Source organism: Akebia trifoliata, chromosome 7 (assembly GCF_017979445.1).
Source record: "Akebia trifoliata isolate Shusen 1 chromosome 7, ASM1797944v1, whole genome shotgun sequence".
NCBI classification, from domain to species: Eukaryota; Viridiplantae; Streptophyta; class Magnoliopsida; order Ranunculales; family Lardizabalaceae; genus Akebia; species Akebia trifoliata.
In genome coordinates this window covers 29308475-29327920 of record NC_141381.1, presented here as the reverse complement: position 1 = coordinate 29327920, position 19446 = coordinate 29308475, and the positions used below count along the sequence as shown (strand labels likewise).

Here is a 19446-nt window from a genome sequence, read left to right as displayed (position 1 = left end):
ATTAATTATTAGGATTTTGGTGGAAAAGAGGGTAAATAGAGAAAGAAAGAGATGGAGATGGACCATGGAATTAGGAAGACCCTGAAAGAATTTAGAGGGGTAAAGAAAAATAGAGGCACTGTGGTTGATTTATCAGTTTTTTTTTTTACACTTTATGGCCATTTTCTTGGAAAATGTAATATTTGCTTTGAGCTAACCATTTAAATGGATTACAACATCAAAATGCTTCCTGACTTTCTTTTTTATAATTTTCCTAAAGAGAAGAGTAAGTATTGCATTAGATGACACAATACCTTATAAAAGTAGATTATCTATTTGAAATTTTTTAAACAATCTCATTAACTAGTTATACATATAAAGAGAGAACCTTTCATAGATACTAATTTTGTAACCCATGCATGCTACTGTCCACCACTGCATGAAGTACTAGAACTGCAGTCTTTAACAAATATACACATTTCCTAGAGGGAAAGAAGGTGAACAGAGAGGAATTTTAATCTCTCTACTGCTGTTGGATTCTGAACTTTGTGTTTTCCTTTCATGTTCCCAAGCAAAATGTTGGCAGAATCGATACCTGAGATACATTCATAACAAATACAAGAGAAGACTTCAAAGCTAGGCGACGAAGTAATAAAAAATGGAAATTAAATAATTAGTTATTCGAAGGAGACGGTGAACACAGAACCTGCTAAGTAAGCACCATGTAGATAACCATTGTAATATTCACTAGTATGTTCCCCAGTAAAGTAGACCCTCCCCACTGGTGTCTGTAATTCCGAAATTGGTATCATCATTATCTTTCTTCTATTTAATTTCATTAATGGAGGAACAATACTCATTGGAAAAATTCGATTTTATATACAAAAAAAAGGTTACATGGACTGAAGGACCACCCGAAACATGATTGGGTATCACATGGATGTAAAGCATGCAAAATTATGAGATTTCTAAAAAAATATTTTTCACTATTAATCAATGTGCATGTTTTAAATTTGGAGTTCAGTGGCCATTCATTTTCAATGCCGTTACTTAGGTAAAATGTTAAATCTAATGTAAACCATAAACCCTAGAGGGCTGAAGTGTCATTTGGGCCAGCGTGGCAACCCACGTGACCCAAATGTGGACCTCGGTTATATATATAACTCTTTTAGGTTATAATATAGTGAAATGGAGCAGAAAAACTAGAATTTCCAGGTTTTGAAGTCTTAGAATTAGTGAATCACGCTCACGTTAAGAGGCTAGAGAGAAAGTAGTTACCGATTTCTCTACCTTAATTTGATTGTAGGCATGTCTAGTAACACCAATAGGCCAATTTGAGAATGCTCCCTTGAAGAACCTGTTAGACCACCATCTGGGGACCATGATATCTGTGGCCTCTGGAATGTGATCGCCGAACATGTTACGTAGAACATCCATGGCCTCTTCTTTGGTCTTGGAGTCAGGTTGCTGCTCTATCCTTCTCGACTCATCATCTGTTACCGAGACAACGAGAATGTTGGAGCCTGGGTACTCCCTTTCCAGATGCTATAACCAAAATCAAATATTGAAGTTATCATCTTTAGCATTTGACACATTACCATAAATAGCTCCTCTTAGATGACCTGATTTTCAAACTAAACACGCTTTAAATAATAAAAAATAGGCCTAATTTGGTCTATGGAATCACTTCTATAAGAATCATGATTGCCAACATCGTTTTCTTGTGCTTTTGTATTAAAGTGACATTTTTATTACGCTTAGGTATATAATATTGCATATTAAAATGGTAGAACCCATGATCAACAAAAATCAATTTCTATATTCTGAAATCAATTTCTACAAATAGTACATCTAGATGAGATTCTGGACTCTGAAAAGCAATTTTTATAATCAGAATCTAAAATGGTCTGAGACCCTTGTTAGTGCCACCCCAGAAGCAGCGCCAACAACGACCAGAAGTTGCCAATGGGTGATTGTATATCAAATAGCTTCTGAAGGCTTGGGTCTACAGAGAAGCAGATGTTGTTAGTGAAAACCAACTGACCTGCCACATAGTAAAGTAACCATGCTTTTCATGGGCATATATGAAGAATTCTGAATCGAATCCTGTAGGCCAAAATGAGTAAGGGAACTTGAGGTATATCTTGGTGTATATAGACATGTCAAACTTGCAGATTGATAACAGTTTCCATCCCTGCTTCATCACAGTTTCCAATGTAAGAGTAAGATATTAATCAAACTGAAATGTAGATTTTATTTCCTTAATTAAAACCCACCGGTAAGTCAGGTTGAAATTTAATGAGATTAGATTGAAGGACTCCGATACTGGCCGAAACCATTATGTACTCAGCTTGGTACGTTAAACCGTCCTCCGTCTTCACCATCACTCCATTCGTTGAATGATGTATCTCTCTCACTACCTGTAATTTTCAACATATTCTTGTTAAATATGCTTGTTGATGTAAATATTGTCAGCGAAACTAAAAGATCGCAAAACCAAGCATGCACATGCAAACATGTACCGACATTATTGAGCTTGAGGCGAGGATCTGTGATGAAACCATCTTTGTCAGTCAAGAGGAATTGTTTGGCCACGTAATGTACTGTACTCTCGAAACCCCTTGAATCAGCGACGAAGTACTTTTCCTCACCAAAGTCGACGAAGGTTGGAGTTGGTTGAGTGTTCATGAGACTTGTAACACTTGGTGGCTCTCCAAATTCATAGTCATACATGTAGTAGTCAAGAGCCATCTCCAATGGAGTCGATGGGAAGCTGCCATTGACAGATCTAGATAAGTTATATGCATTATACTAATGTATTAGATACTAATTAGGGTAACCCCAAGGGGTTGGCCTAGTGCAAGCTTGGGGACACCCTCCAAGGTCCAGTTGACTCTCGAAAGGATAGGTTAAGCGTTTGAAACTCCATGAAGCTGTGAATTCCTTGGGGCCACCCTCCAAGGTCCAGTTGACTCGCGACTCAACCAATTGCACGTAGGACTTTCCGAGGGGGTGGGGATACCCACGATAAGCACACACACACAAAAAAAAGATACTAATTAGGGTTATAACATTCTATCACTCACTAAAAAAATTAACTGGGTTTGAAATATAAATACACAATTAAATTCATCAACATCCTTAAAGCCTCATCCCAAAGATTTGGGATCAGCCAAACAAATCATGCACATGTTCCTTCATTCCACTCGCATGCCACGTATTTTGGTATTGAATGAAAGTGTTCAATCATCTCTATTTTTATAATTATCCCCATCGACATTCTTTTGGATATTCCTCTCACCCTTTTAATACCTTTAACTTGAATATTTCTTCTAACTAGAATTATAATTGGCCTCTGAATCATATATATATTTTAAAAACATTAATGAACAATTTTGTAACTATGAGAAATGATTCTATTTTTCAAAATTAGTTATGCCAAAAATAATTGCAACAAAATTTGTAGATACCACATTTGTCCCCTCCTAGGATGGTAGCACAAAGCCTAGTCATATCATGTACCAAAAAAGGAAAGTAAAATGAATGACCTTGAGGTTGGTCATCGTCTAAGGACACCAATTTCAATTGACCAAAGATTAGGGAAATATAGTTCAGTCTAACTCTCGAACCGAGAAAAGTCGAGCACACTCATATCTAGCTCCCTGAAGAGGAAACCACCCAATAAAGCTTGAGAAAGAAAGAAATAAAAAGGGCATGGGTTAAGATTGATAGCTCAAATATCTCACTGGCACATAATGAAAAAAATATGTGAAATCATGGAGGTAGTGAAAGCCAAGTTTTTAAGCGAATACTAGATCAACTTGGAGTAAGGAGCTTAGACATTTCTTTACTGCTCATTAGAAGGAAATGCTTGAATTTCTCATACATAACTTAAAGATTCAAGCGTCTTAAAAAGAACTAGTGAGCTCGAACATCACTCCAACTCGATTTGAAAATGCACAACATAGTAAGACAAAACATTCAAGAAGATTTGAGCTATCATCTTTCTGCCAAATCTCCCTCATCAATCCCACATCAATCCCACATCAAATGATCTGAGACCCTCACTAATCAAACTCAAGTATTCATTAATGAACATTACTACACCGAGCGGAATAGGAGGCGCTCATGTTTTAATTTTTAGCATCGGATTTTAAGTAAAACAATGTTATAAAGGTATAATTTTCACGAAAAGTTGCACGAAATTCTATAAAGGTTTATAACATTAGTTTATTTATTTATTTATTTATAAAACTGACGTTATTAACTTTACTTAAAATTATAGAGATGTTTATAACATCAATTTTTGCAAAAGTCGACATCACAAAGCTATATTTTTCATGGTTTTCGCGTGAACTCTAGAAATGTTTATAACAACAGGTTTTTCACAAAACAGCATTATAAAAACATTAATATAAATAGTTATTTTTCTTTGATTTAACGACTCTAGAAAGATTTTCTATCTCAATTTGTTTTTCTGTGCTTCGACTCTAACCCTAAATTGTTTTCAATTGGATACCATGAAGAAAAGAAAAAACTTTATCATTTCATCGAGACCTATTGACATGCAAGAATTTAGGAAATTGTAGCAGTATACTTCAATTTGATAAGTTGAAAAATGAAGAAAAGCAACTTGTAGAAGCAATCATTGTGTGCTGCTGAAGTTTCAATTTTAAGTCACAGAGGAAGAAAGTGTTTAAGGATATGCAAACCCATAAATAATTACCAAAGTTTGTGAATAACAAAGAATGTAGGATATTTCTGGATTAATGTTGTAACTACGAAAGTAAAAAAAATAAAAAAACGTTGGTTTTGCATAAAATAGACGGTATAAACTGTATATAATTTTTGCGATCTAGAAAGATTTATAAGTGATGGCCTATTTGTAATATTTTATTTTTAATAATAGTGTCGGTTTTGCATAAAACCAGTGTTATAAACTATATATTATTTTTAATAATAACGTCAATTTTAAGTAAAATGGACGTTATAAAGTTGATGGTATTTTTCTAATATTTTATTTTAATTATAACATCAATTTTAAGGAAAATCGACGTTATAAAGTTGATGAAATTTTTGAAATATTTTTTTAATTATAACATTGATTTTACATAAAATCAACGTTATAAAGTTGATGGCCTTTTTGTAATATTTTATTTTTAATTATAACATCGGTATTCAATGAAATCGATATTTTAAAGTTGATGGCATTTTTGTAATATTTTATTTTAAATTATAATGTCGGTATTTAGTGAAACCAGCATTATATAATGCATCTTCAAATTTTTTGTTTTTAATTATAACTTCAGTTTGTAGTAAAATCGACGTTATATAAGTGATGGCATATTACTTTTTAATTATAACATCGATTTTAATAAACAATTATATTATAAACTTTTTTAAATTAGAGCTTTTATGCCTTATTCTATCACTTTTGCATTTTTGTTCTCTACTCAAGCTTTAACTCTCTCAAATTTCTTCCCTATCAATCTCTCAAGCTCTAATATCTCAATCTCTTAACTTTCTTATCTCTCAATCTCTCAAGCTCTACTAAACTCATCTCTTTCTTGTTTTCTACATCTCATTCGAAGTCCTAACTCTCTCGAACTCAATTGGTGAAATAAGTATGACATTTACAATGAAGAATCATTATTTTTTATTATTTTTTTGTTTACTACTAACTTGACCTCATCAAAAGTTTTTTTTTTTATCTGAATCATAGAAGAAAAGAAAAGGTTCATGGACAATTCTATTTTTGGATTCGATATCGTTCTCCTTCTTTTAAACCCCAACTTTTTCAAATATCGTTTTCCCTCTTTCTCTCTCTCTCTCTTCTTCCTTTTCTTAATTTTAAAGATTTAGGATTTCGATCTATAATGAAATTTGAATCTTTGATTCGATGCTTGAAAAGGATCATAGAGATTTAGTTATACCACCTCATTGTGCCTTTATCTGGTTGTATCATTGAAATAGATCATTTATCCAAGGAAAAGACACATCGATATGTTTTACAAGACATAAATGATCTTAGCTTTATATCGAGTATGTAATTTAACCTTTCAAATTTAGTTTTTTTTAATTACTTATGTCATTTATTATCTAATGACATATTTATTAATTTATTATAAGAAACATATGTCACATTTAAAAGAAATTACTATTACCAAACAATTGAAAGATAAACAATGGTCACAAGAACAATATTATCGTGATTTTATACCGTGGATTAAAAAAAATGGTTGAAAATTATTTAAGTATCTCGAGGAATATCATATCAGACACATTGAGATAGATAACACAGTGACCATGAATAAAAGTAGTAAAATGTATTAGTTTTATCATCAATGAATGTCATTAGAGTACAGAAAATCAGGATAGTAGTTACATCACTCAGAATAATGGGGTTATTGTAGAGGCCACATCTTTGGATGTTGCAATTGCGAAAGATAAGAACTTTATGATTAAAAATATGTGTTATTACGGTGTTATTATTGAAATATTACATCTTGATTATGGTATGTTTAAGATTCTATCATTTAAGTATGATTAGATCGATAACAATAACGATATTACAGTTGATGACATTGGTTTCACGATAGTTGAACTTGGTAGACTTAGTCATAAAAATGATCATTTTATTTTTTCTTCCCAAACTAAATAAGTTTTTTACGTAAAAGATCAACTTGATTCAAAATATTGAATTGTTCTATCAACTCCTTCAAAAGAGTATCTTATCAAGGACAATGTCAATGATGTCATTGATATCTTCAACGAACTTCAACCTTATACCAATGCATTACTAAAAGTATAATCATTGATTTAGCTAACGATGATGAATTTGTATCAACTTATATGAACTATGATTGTAATGGAACATGGATCGATTCATAGGTATTTTCAATACATATATTTCTTTAAAAAATAATTTTTATTATTTATGATTCTTTTAATATCTACTTATTTGTATTGTTTATTTGTTATTTCAGAAATAGATCAATCCCAAGCTAGTAACAGTCAGGGGTGGAAAGAAAGAAAAAAAAAATAGACGTGGTTAAACAATAAGACCAGAATTTACTAGGTCGAATGATAGAAAACAACTTGAATACAATAACATGTGAGTTGCAAAAGGACCTAGTGCAAAGAGTTTTAGTTAATACCTTACCTCATTGGCATTCCAATATGTTTATATAAGTGTTAAAAGTTAGAAGAAAGTGCATGCATCAATCAAAGACAATATGTGATCTTTGATAAATGTGCCTAAATATTTTAAATTTAGTATTCTGAATTAGTAATTTATTTCAAATGTGAGCTAACAATCTAATGTTATGTTTTCAGTCCATATTTATAGTGGAACCAATGACCTAAACAACGAAGTACATCATTCCTTACATAAATGACGAGGAATATAAAAAACTTCGTAATGTTCCAGATAAATACCAGCTCATCCAATAAATTGATTGGGATGCATTCATTAAGTTCAGAGTGACAGAGGAGTTTTAACAGTTCAGAATGACTCAAACTGAAAGACAGTCTCATAATATTTACCCTTATCGTTTTAATAAAAAAGACTATTTGAACTTGATAAAAGAGATGGTAATTGTTTTTCAATCTCTTATGTTATTTTTTATTAATTCTTATTGTAATTAGTTTAAGTAAATTATATTTAACAAAAAGTTAGCGGTGAGCTTTCATTGGAAGAATCAATTAAGTAAGGAAAACTTTAGAAGAAAGCTCATCAAAATTCAAAGAGAGATTATATCAATGAACCCACGAGACTAAATGAGAATAAAATTGTGATTTGTCTTATGTAATATTATTTATTTATTTAAATTTAAAAAATTTATCTCATTATTAAATCTATTGACATTTATTTGTAAGACGAGTTATTAAAAAAAATTGAGGAGGATAGCTTAAGCACTCAGGGATCCTGCAATGTCTTGTCAATGGCACTAGAGACTTCCGAGCATCCCGGGTGGGTTAGGGGGATGAGATGATATATGACACCAAGCCAATACTTCCAGACTTGTTATAAAATATAGTAGACATATGTGAAAGAACTCGAGTCACAGGTACTTGCACAGATAGAAATATTTAATTATTATAAAGAATACAATGAGAGACGATGGGAAAAGATGGAAGCTAGAATGCATTGTGTCACATGTGTCACATGTTGCACCTGTTGACTCGGAACACATTGGTTCTAATACTAGACAATCGAAAGTATGTCATTTTTTCTCTTTTATACAAGTCTTTTTATTTGTTAATGTTAATTAAGTACGATATATATATATATATATCGGTTATTTAGGTTCAAAGTGATAAAGTAAAGGGAATCGACCTGACTCCATTGTTTGGCAGCAACCCACCTTATGATTCATCCCGTAAAAATCTTGGATTAGAAAATAAATGCAAGATGACATTAGATTAGTTGAAGATCATCATTGTTGTTAAAGGAATCAATTTTGAGAGACTCGTAAATGAGTTCGTGCACTGTGAAACATTGGCAGAGGGATACGTTCGTGTATCAATACTTGTTGCCATACTATTACTCGTCCCTATGCCAGTTAAATATAAGATCATTATTGTCATAGATGTTGTCAACAGTTGCATTGCTTAGCCACAATATCTATTTGTAACAGACATAGAGGTAAAATTTAATTAATTTTTATTTTAGTAGTTAAATATATCTATGCACATATATCTCTAATAAATATTTGATATATTAGGATGATAATAATTTCAATGATGACGATATTGAAAATTTTCATGCCATATTATCAAGGAGGTTTATTGATCAAGTTTTTGAAATAAATTTCAATCAAGGAGTTTTTAGTGAAGCTAACGATTTACTTCATTTTATCAAGGATATATTGGTCACATGTAAGATGAAAGAATTGATGACTACCATCTTAACATTATATATAAGGTAAGATATATGTATTTGTTAATTATTTAATTAACTTTAGTTTTCTACACTTTTAAATGTTATAAAAGCTTTAATTTTTCCTATTTTTCAGTTACTTGTACGAATAAAATATTCTATTGAATCGCGATTGGTTTTACTTCATCAACCTATATACAATAAGTACTCTATTACAACTTAACCAGGAGCAAGCGTCTAAATACCTTAGAAATAAAATAGTGCAATATTAGCGGAAGTTAGTTATTATTCTAATATTTGTTGGATACGTATTTTTATTAAATATATCACTATTTGTAATGCTTAAATATAAATGATAATCGATTTCATTACTTATATATGTGATACATTTCATTGTAGTTGGCATTGGATCTTAATTGTATTAGACATATCAAATAAAAAGATTTACAATCTTTATCCAATTGGAGAACCTATTTCACCACATATAAAAATATTTATTTTAAGGTGTATATATATATTATTAAATATTAGTTAAATATATATTAATATTGTTCGATGTATTCTTGTTGTTCATTAAAAAAATTTGCATATTCAGATGGCATAAAAAGGGGTACAATGCCCTAGAAAAATATAATGATAAAAATTAAAATATTTATTTAAAGTTCAAAGTTTATTATTACTTGTTCTAAATTTATTATATATACTAATTTTGTTGTTATATATGATTAATGTATGTAGTACCCTAAACAAACAAACAATACAAGTTGTAGGTATATGTGATGAGATTCATAAAAGAACTCAATGAAAATTTTGAAAGTAACAGAAAGAAAATCTTCAGCAAGGTAATATAATAAATTTTATTAATTTTAACCTTTAATGATTAATACGATGCATATTCAAATTACTAATAATTTATAATAATATTTTAGTTCAATATTGATAAAAAAGAATACATTGATGAGATCTGGAGTGAATATATCAAAAAAGTTAAAGAGTTAATTCAGATAGTAATGTACTCAGATCATTCCTTATGTATTTAAACTCAAATTTGTTTATGTATGTGTATGTACATATAGATGACTTGATCAACTATGTTAATTAGTTTGATGTTTTTAAGTGAAGATATCTTATAATAATATTTTTATTGTAGGAATGATTTTAGCAAATCGTACAAGGATGCAAATCCAGACAACAACAATATTTTAGTACTGGTGCAATTTGTTTGCGTTTGATTTCATATTCTTCTTCTCATTAGTAAATATTTTCTATTATATATTTGTTTGTTTGATCTTATTTAATTTTACATTTGTAAATGCAAAATAGATTGCAAAAGAATAAAAAGTGATTAGAAATTGAAGTATAATAATAAATTTGCTCGGTCATAGTGGTAGTGGCATATGGTAGTCAAGTCATGGTGGTGGTGGTGGCATTTTGGTGGTCGTGGCATGGTGGTGATGGTGGTGGTGATTATGGCATGGTGAAGGTAAATGGTCGTGGTGGGGGTGATCATAGTGGCATTCTAGTGGTCATGGCATGGTGGTGGTAGTAGCATTTTGATGGTCGTGGCATAGTGGTGGTGGTGGTAGTCGTGGCATGGTCGTTACATGGTGATGGTGGTGATTGGTGCATGGTAATAGTGATTGGTCGTGGTGGTGGTGATCGTGGTATGCATGGTGGTGGTGGTCATTAGTCATGGTCGAGGTGGTGGTCGTGATTTGTCATGATTGGTCGTGATGACATGGTTGTAGTGATGGTGCATGGTGATCGTTGTATGGATGGTGGTGTTGGTCATGGTTTGTCATGATTGATTGTGATTTGCTGGAATTGACTACAATGGATTTTAATATTAGTATTGGACATATGTAAAATCTTATGAGCTAAGTAACCCAATTATTTTCTTGTAAAACTCAAGTTAGGTCATGGGTAATCTTTTTTGCACTATTTACTTTGAATAGCGATTTGTTGTCGAGTTGTCTCGTTGTTTTTTCCCTCCTCATTCTAGGATTTTTCCACATTAAAATTTTAGCATCTCTTATGTGTGTTTGTTACTTTAACTAGGTTAATTTTCCTTTACCTTTTATTAATTAGTTTTATCAAATATATATATGTATGCTTATGAACTTATAAATGATTTGAATTAGAGTTAAGAGCCTTTGAATGTTAGAAACTAATATTTTGAAACTACCATGTATATATATAAATATAATTTTAATTTATAATTTTCTATTTATTGAATATCTGTTTGTGGTGGTGGTGGTGGTGGCATATATGCATGTTTCTGTTTCTACAAGGTGCATGCATGTTTCTATAGATTGTTTTTGCAAGTTACAGCATGTTAAATATTATTTCTATTTTGTATAGGGCACTACCAAGAGAAAAAAATAAAATAAAATCATAGATATAATATCGGCTTTATAAAAAATCGACTTTATATATATAATGGATATAACATCGGTTATTTATATACTAATTACTATTTACAATATTTATTATTACTTAACTTACCTTTGACGACCCAACATAAAAAACCGACATTACTCCAAAAATATAACGTCAGTTTATAACCGACGATAAAGACAATGTTAAAAGACAATAACGTTGGTTATAAACCAACGTTTAAGGCTTTATTCCTACTAGTGAAGGCGTGGGCATAATCCCAAAGAAAGAGTTAGCAGTCCTCATCAAACTCAAGAACCAACCCATATATAGCTTACCTGAACATATCTTATTATGGTGTGTTATCCAGGAATAAAGAAAGACCATTCACCTTAGAAAACCTACGGGATAAGAAGGCACATCCTTATTTGTGTATTTCAAAAATCTTTCTACTATGTATTTAAAAACGGAAAGCAGAAGAAAGGAGAAGATAAGCAAGGCTCCTAATGACAATCATTCCACTCATGCTTCCAGTGAAAGAAGCACTTCGTTTCACATTCCCTCTAGGTGAATTCTGGCGAAAGCACAAGTTCTCGCTGGATATATTGTTATAAAAACCCTTCTCAACGATTGAGAAGGGGTTCGGAACCTGACTTCTCATCCTCCTTTGAAATCCCTCTACAACTTTACTGTTCGTGTTCTCTCTCTCTCTCTCTCTCTCTCTCTCTCTCTCTCTCTCTCTCTCTCTCTCTCTCTCTCTCTCTCTCTCTCTCGCTCTCTCTTTCAATTTTTATGACTAACTTAACCATCAAAGCATTTTGACAGGCACTACATTGGCGCCTCCTTTTTTCCTTCTCTCCTTCATCCGTAGCGACAACCTCCATTGAAGCCGTTTGAAGAAGCAAGCTTTGTTTGGAGACATCTATGTTGTCAGACCAAGTCAAGGATCACCCCAGTGGCTTCATCCTTGATCTCGAGGAGTAGAGGCTCATAAAAACCTTCTACAATTTTTATTTTTATTTTGAAATTTACTAAACAATCAAAGATGAACTAATCATATATATCGAAGACAACATGGTCCCACTATCTTTCAGTATTTTAGAGAGAGAGAGGCCGTAAATCCTCAATGAAAAATTATTTTGTTTAAGAAAAATATATATTTTTTTAATTCTAAAATAATCTATTTATTATTTTATTTTCAAACAACTGATTATATAGTTAATTATCAAATGTCATTAACATTCATTATAATCAATTACGAGGCCGATAATTAATCATTGACCTCATGATCCATTGAAAGAGATTTCAAAAGTACCATAAATTACCAAAGTAAAATGATAATAAGATTGTTATATATATATATATTTGCTTAGCAAGCAAGGAGATCATTATGATAATAAGATTGTTACATGGGAAAATAACTAGAGCAAGAAATAAATCAAAACAAACATATACACACAAATGTAACACAAAGACTATGTGGTTCGAAAAATTGCCTATGTCCACGAAGTATCAATGGTAATGATTTGTTCCAAGCTCTCAAACCTCTACAACTCTCTCAGCCGCCAGAAACTTCATATACAACAATAAAAATAGTGAAAATCTCACAAAATCCTAACCCGTAAATACTTATAAATATTGTTCCTTTCCCTCCCCCTACAGAAAATGCCCCTTTCTTGATTTAGCCTCTTGAAAATACTAGACAAATCACAACAAATATTAAAAGGTAAATTTATTGAAAAATAAAGGAGATTGCTCCACACCACATGTTGTCATGGCTAGGCACGATTAATTGTGCATGCATGTCTTGTTCTTCTATTAATTGATGTTGTATTTCCACTATGAATTTTTATATTTTTACTTCTTAAAAAAAACAGCTAGTAATAAATTAAAAATATTTCAATCTTAACATGGAAACAATACGGGCAATTTCATCCAAGAAGATGCTAAAATTGGTTCTTACCATTGATTGATGCGTTGGAATGTCCGGATAGAGATATCCTCTTTCAGAGTTTTCATGATGGGTAAGTTGCAATTAGCCTTTGCTTTCATCATCGCATCCAAAACTTCCTTCACATCTGCTTTAGGGTAAATCCCACCTCTGCACCACAAAAACATCACTTAGTAATAAGTATGCTTGAAAGTTTCATACCATATATCTCAGAATGTTTACATCGATATGTCTTGATGATACCAATGAAATATCAATCAATTAAGAAAATATCAAATGTTTCATAGGTATATTTTTTCAGTTGAGACCTTGGTTTTGAAACCTAAAAATACACGGCTCAACTCAAATGTCATTAAAGAGGAGTAGAGTACTCGATGGCTTGTTAATTCAACATGACTAGTTTTTGCTAAGTCAAATCGATCGAATTTCAAATCAACTCCATGAAATTTAAACATTGAGACTGTCTTGGTTTTTCTTTGATCGAGATAATACCTTAAGGTAAGATATGTTGAACATTAACTGAAGAAACAAAACTAATGGGTACTCTCCTCAACCTTGCATCACGTGTGGCCTGAACGAAATCGTCTTCTGTTTGAAGAGCAGGAATTAAGTGATGAATCTGTATGCCAACTGATTCTTAATGATCTTCATGGGAGGTTAGAAGGTCTGGATGTGTCAAAAACTCAAGAACTTAATCTTCTTCGACGTTGGGGCTGTAATGTTTCAATTAAAAGTGAAAAAACAACAGTGGGTTCGATGGATTCCCCCGCCAACAAGAGTTTTAAAACGGGTGTTGGGTATGGCTTTATTGTTATAGATGATAGTGGAGAGCTCATTCTGGCAGGTATGGGTAAGTCGCGGTACTTGGATATCATGGCTATAGAGCTAGATGGAATTCTCCAAGGTCTGAAATTCATTAAACAGCAGGGGTTTCCTAGAATTATTGTTAACCTAGATTCGTTGTTGTTGGCAGTCCAAAGTATTTTGGATACTTGTAATACTTCTTGGAAGCATCTGAATCTCCTAAGAGAAATCCAAAGGCGAACCATGGATTTTAAAGAAATCATTTTTGAATTTGCTTGGCATGAAACAAATAGGGCTGCTGATTGACTTGCTAGAAGAGTTGTAATTGAAGAAATGTTTAGTTTTTTTTTTATATATATATAGAGAGAGAACACTCCTGCTGACTTGTATTTGCATCTTCTTGAGGATCAATCTTGTAACTATCATGGGCATTAGCCTCTATTAATAAATCAGGGTGGGGTCCTTTATAGCCCCAGCTTACCGATAATAAATAAAACAAAAACAAAAAAACTAATGGATACTTACTTTTGTTTGTAAGTGTTTGAAGTTATGTTGTCATAACTCGATTTAAAGGTCCTTAGGCCAAGTTTGTCAGCCATGTCGAGTATGGGATTGCGCTCCATACCACCCACTCCTTCAACCCAATTCGCTCCCATCTCCAATGTGTATCCAGCAAAGTCAGTTTTCTGTACTCGACCACCGATACGGTCCGTTGCTTCTAATATCAGTATGTTGTCTATCCCAGCGTCATGAAGTTTCTTTGCAGCTGATATCCCTGAAAGTTGATTAATTTATTAGCTTACTATTCGTATGAAGTTGTTAATTCTCAGTTTTGCAACCCATGGTACCCCTAGACAAAAAGATGAAAAAATTATGAGTAACGGGGCAGATAGGAAACAAGTATTAACTTAATGCTCGTATGAGATGACTACTGCGAATAGAATAGCACGACAGACTATAGAATGATTGTATTAGATCAACGAAGTCCCGATGGGATAAAATGTGCGTAAATTATCATGTCGTGTGTTAAATATGCGAAAATTCCAATTCCAGTACACTGTTCATTTTAATTCCTAAAACATGCTTTTTAGTGAGATGGTCACTTTCATAAAATCAGTGATCTCGTCATTTAGATAAATAGCAGTGATCTTGCTACCTGTTAGCGAGATTCACTTTTATAAACCAGCAAGATCGTTACTTTTCGAATAAATATCAACGAACTTGCTATGCATTTTTTGAAATTAAAATAACAGTGTACTGGAACAAGAATTTTAACAACAATTGCCCAAGAGTCTGAAGAAGTGAGGAATTTGTAAGTTATTGTATCTATTTTCTTGAATGTATGAAGTTTATTTATATTTTGTATAACAAATTGGATTGAATCCGTTTTGGACCCAATACAATTGTCATCGAAACCATTTTGGATCATAACATTGAGCTTGGATAAGGGTTTGATCCAATTATATTTGGATTGATTTTGGGTCCAATTTGATCCTCATGGGATTGGTCCTAGATTCACCCTGATACGATCCAGACCCGATCCTTTGATGACCCTAAACCAAACCAACTTTATTAAAATTTAGTGGGGCCACTGGTCCGGTCTTATCCACATCCAAGCAGATAAGAACTTATATGATGGGAAAAAACTCATCAGACTTTGGGTTTAATCCCATCCATTGACAGCCCTAGTTTGGTTTAATTTGAATTGAAAACTTTGGGGGAAAGGAAAACAAAAAGGTCATTTCTATAGATTGGATGTTTCAACTGATTTATCACTTGATCGAAGAGCAGATTTTTATGAACCATTTTAAATATATAAAATTTTAGAATGTTACAGAGATCTTTTCAGGATAAGATTATAATCAAATCTTAGCGAGAATGCTTAATATAAAATTTAAGGGTTCATGAGACATAGACATCCTCCACAACTATATTTCTTTCACAAATATCTCTTAAAAAATGTTTTTGACAAAAAAAAAAAAAAGATTTGTATTGTTACTGTTCAATGGGTTTTCTTTTCTTTTTTCTTCTAAATATCACAAAATTGTAAAAATGATCAAGGACTATAAACAATTTTTTTCTTTGCATTAAAACTTAAAAGACAGTAAAATCCCTTTTTGAGGAGCAAGATAGATGGTTAACTTTGTGCGTCACTAATACCACAATTGGGGTTCAATCCTCCTCCCTCCTCCCTCCTCCCTCCTCCCCCCTTACCTACTAATTACTAATTACTAATTCACTTGTTCGTAAAAATAAAAATAAAATGAAAGAAACATGATTGTAGAGGATGCTGATGTCCCCATAAAATCTTGGACTTCGGGATATCCCTTTAATATTATATTTTGAGAAGATCAAAAAATAATAACAACAATAAACAAACTAGTTAAGAAAAATTACATAAAAGTTTAATCAAACTAAAGAGGTCGAAGCAAATTGAACCAGGGTCCAACAATGGTTACACCAATTTGACAAATGTTCCATCCATTGAACCATGGGTTCAATTTTTAAAACATTGCTTGGTACAAGAGACTCAATGTTGCCCTACTCACCTGACATGCCAGCTCCAACGATGATGACTAATGAAGAGGATGATGTTGCTCCCATTGTTGCAGGAAATTGCCAATGTTTGCACTCTCAAGGTGATAGCCCCCTTTATATTTGAAATTTCGATACAAATTAGGGCCATAATTAATGCATAATTAAGTGTAATAAATGTCCAAGAGGGTCTATTAAATGCATTTTATTTTGAGGATTTGCATACAAAGACGATATCAGCGGTATTTAACCCGGAACTAAACTCAGCTCATGTATCTATTGAGTTAGTCAATTCTATGATTCGCATAAATCGATAAAATGTATTAAATTTAAATAGTTTTCATCATTTTAAAATTTGAAAACATATTTATTTTCTTTTTCTTGGAAAATATTCGATATCATATGTATAACTCGGAAGAGTTTTCAAGTCAAATTGATAAATGTATCCTTTATGAGTCACCTCGAAATTGAGTCAGTCGAATTAGCAAAATCTTTTCTTGGTGGATTTTTACATGGATTTTATACATATTTTACTCATAAAAGAATTGGTTCAATGTATAGTTAGCTCTTGGATAGACTCATGGATAGGTTTGTTATCCTCTTTTTGAAGTGTTTGTAATCCTCTATTTAAGCATTCGATGGATGTAGACTTGTTTTCAAATGGGTACAAAACTACAAATGATTCTTTTTCAGATTATTAAAATGGTTCACCAAACCAGGTGGTTCAAAAGTAGAACCACTGATTCTCTTTGAACCGAATCTAATTCATTAAGAATTGACCCGTTGACCAATGTCATCCAAGGTCCCCAACATTGCATTTCAGGTTAGTCATGTGAAAAATCTATCATTTTTTAAGTAAAATCATTAATAAAAACAAAAAAAAAATTATTATTATTTATATAATAAAACATAACGGTGGTTCCTACTCATATTACAGTTATAAAGTATAAATATCCCATCAAATGGGTTCCACACTACATTACTCTATTATTTTTTCTCTTCACCCTCTTCAATTTTATTATTTTTTCCATCTAATTTTATCTCTTTTTTCAATAATATCCTTCCAACTTTACTATCTTTCCTTTTTTAACCTTTTAACCTTAAGAAGATGCTTATGACGTATGCACAGACAAACTCTACTCATTTAATAAAAAGAGATTTTATTGACACACCAACTTTTACTAATGCCAAACCAAAATGTAAATCATTAAAGAGTCACCACACATCTTGGGGTGACGTTAGCAAAAGTTGGTGTGGCAATAAAAGTTTTCTTTCATAACTTATGAGAGCTTCTATTAACACCAACTTTTACTTATAAAACTAACCCTAAGGAATTGGCCTAGTGGCAATCTGATCCTTTATAAGCTCCTCGGGAAGGGTAGGTCAAGTGTTCAAAACCCACAAAGCTATGAATTACTTGGGATCACCCTCCAAGGTTTAGTTGATCCTCGACTCAACTAGTTGCACGAAGGACTTTCTGAGGCGGTGGTGCATGTGACTGTGGGATTAGTCTCACTAGAAGGATGGGGATACCCACGATAAGTAAAAAAAATATATAAAAAAAAGTATACACGTTAATTTATGAAATCCCACAAAGCTATGAATTACTTGGGATCACCCTCTAGGGTTTAGTTAACCTCTCAACTCAACTAGTTGCACAAAGGACTTTCTGAGGTAGTGGTGCATGTGACTGTGAGATTAGTCTCACTTGAAGGATGGGGATACCCACAATAAGTCAAAAAATAAATAAATTATAACACGTTAATTTTATATGAAGACAATCATTTACTTTCAAAAGGATTTGTGTTATACTAATAAAATTTGGTGTGCCAATAGTCTCTCTAAATTATTAATCAATTGAATTTGTCCTTTAGAACATAAACTCATTTTAATCTAGATTATTATTTTTGACTGAGGTAGAAAACCAAGGGAGAAAAGATCTATCCAAATTTAAAATACATTGGCTCCAACCAAGACCTTTTCTATTAGGGTTGCAACTCGAGTGGGTTGGGCATGGGTTGAGGGCCGAGTTGGGGATTAACCTGTACCTAAGTCAAACTTGACAAACACCAACTTCAACACGACCTCGGGCACGAAATGCTCAACCCAAACCTGAACCCGAACCCAAACCCGAACCTTAGCCAAGTCTGGTTGGTCACGTTGTTCAGGTTGTTCAGGTTAATGTATTCCTCATTAATACTAGGTAATTTTATAATTATAAGAGTTTATATAAAGATAAGTGGATTGTATTAACATTGAAAATTTACAATTATTTTTCCTAAAAATGTGTTTCAAAATTTTCTATACATAAAATTATAAACAAATTTAAAAAGAGAGAAGAAAAATAATAAGAATAATTAAAATAATTATCTTTTATTAATAATGGTAATTTTCAAAAAAAAAAAAAAACATTTAAAATTGTAATATAATCATTGTATGACAATATAGAATTATACTTAAAGCAAAGCATTAATAACAAAGCAATTATTTATCAAATGAAAATAATCACACATTAGTTTTGATATATGGATAAACAAAAGCATACACTTTGAAATACGAATTATGAGTGTCAAAGAAATAAAATAAAATAAAAAATTATAATCATATGAAGTTTGCATTTGGGCAAATCAAGTTGGTCAATACCTATGCCCATGCCCAACCCGATTTGAGTTGGGCATTTTTTTTTTTTTTTTTTTTGCCTGAACCCAAGCTAACTATGCCCAGACCTGACCCAAAGTCGGCTTCAACCCAGTAGGTTCGAGTTTTGCTTGCCCAAGTTACAGCTCTATTTTTTACATTGAGCGCAGTCCGTTGTATTTAATATCAAACCAAAACGTGCCACATAAACACCTAATGTTGGTATAGGAACTGGACACCATTCTAGATCACGACTCTTTGTTGAAAAGATTTGACTAGCCTT

The 19446-nt window shown here is 32.2% G+C and overlaps 1 protein-coding gene across 3 annotated transcripts; it reads right to left on the bottom strand.

Moving 5' to 3' along the window:
* Window positions 1-316: 316 nt before the first annotated feature.
* Window positions 317-16888, bottom strand: LOC147398867 (polyamine oxidase 6-like). 3 transcript variants are annotated; one of them, XM_086448203.1, is made up of 9 exons: window positions 16541-16888; window positions 14517-14766; window positions 13200-13337; window positions 2506-2752; window positions 2256-2399; window positions 2024-2173; window positions 1258-1524; window positions 686-767; window positions 317-574 (listed from the first exon to the last, which is right to left on the bottom strand). In XM_086448203.1, exons 1-9 carry the CDS (start codon window positions 16593-16595, stop codon window positions 462-464), a joined length of 1446 nt encoding a protein of 481 aa, XP_086304329.1. In that variant the 5' UTR covers window positions 16596-16888; the 3' UTR covers window positions 317-461. The 3 variants fall into 3 exon arrangements, with proteins under 3 accessions (XP_086304329.1, XP_086304331.1, XP_086304330.1); XM_086448205.1 differs by having other exon boundaries at window positions 14517-14841; window positions 16541-16610; XM_086448204.1 differs by having other exon boundaries at window positions 318-574; window positions 1270-1524; window positions 16541-16886.
* Between the last annotated feature and the right edge of the window lie 2558 nt (window positions 16889-19446).

Bases quoted from the DNA above. Each gene is read 5' to 3' on its own strand.
- LOC147398867 (XM_086448203.1), bottom strand. From the start codon at position 16,595: ATGGGAGCAACATCATCCTCTTCATTAGTCATCATCGTTGGAGCTGGC. The intron at 2,174-2,255 runs GTGGGTTTTAAT...GTGATGAAGCAG, and splicing joins AATTTCAACCTGACTTACCG to GGATGGAAACTGTTATCAAT. The intron at 768-1,257 runs GTAACTACTTTC...TCGGAATTACAG, and splicing joins AAATTAAGGTAGAGAAATCG to ACACCAGTGGGGAGGGTCTA.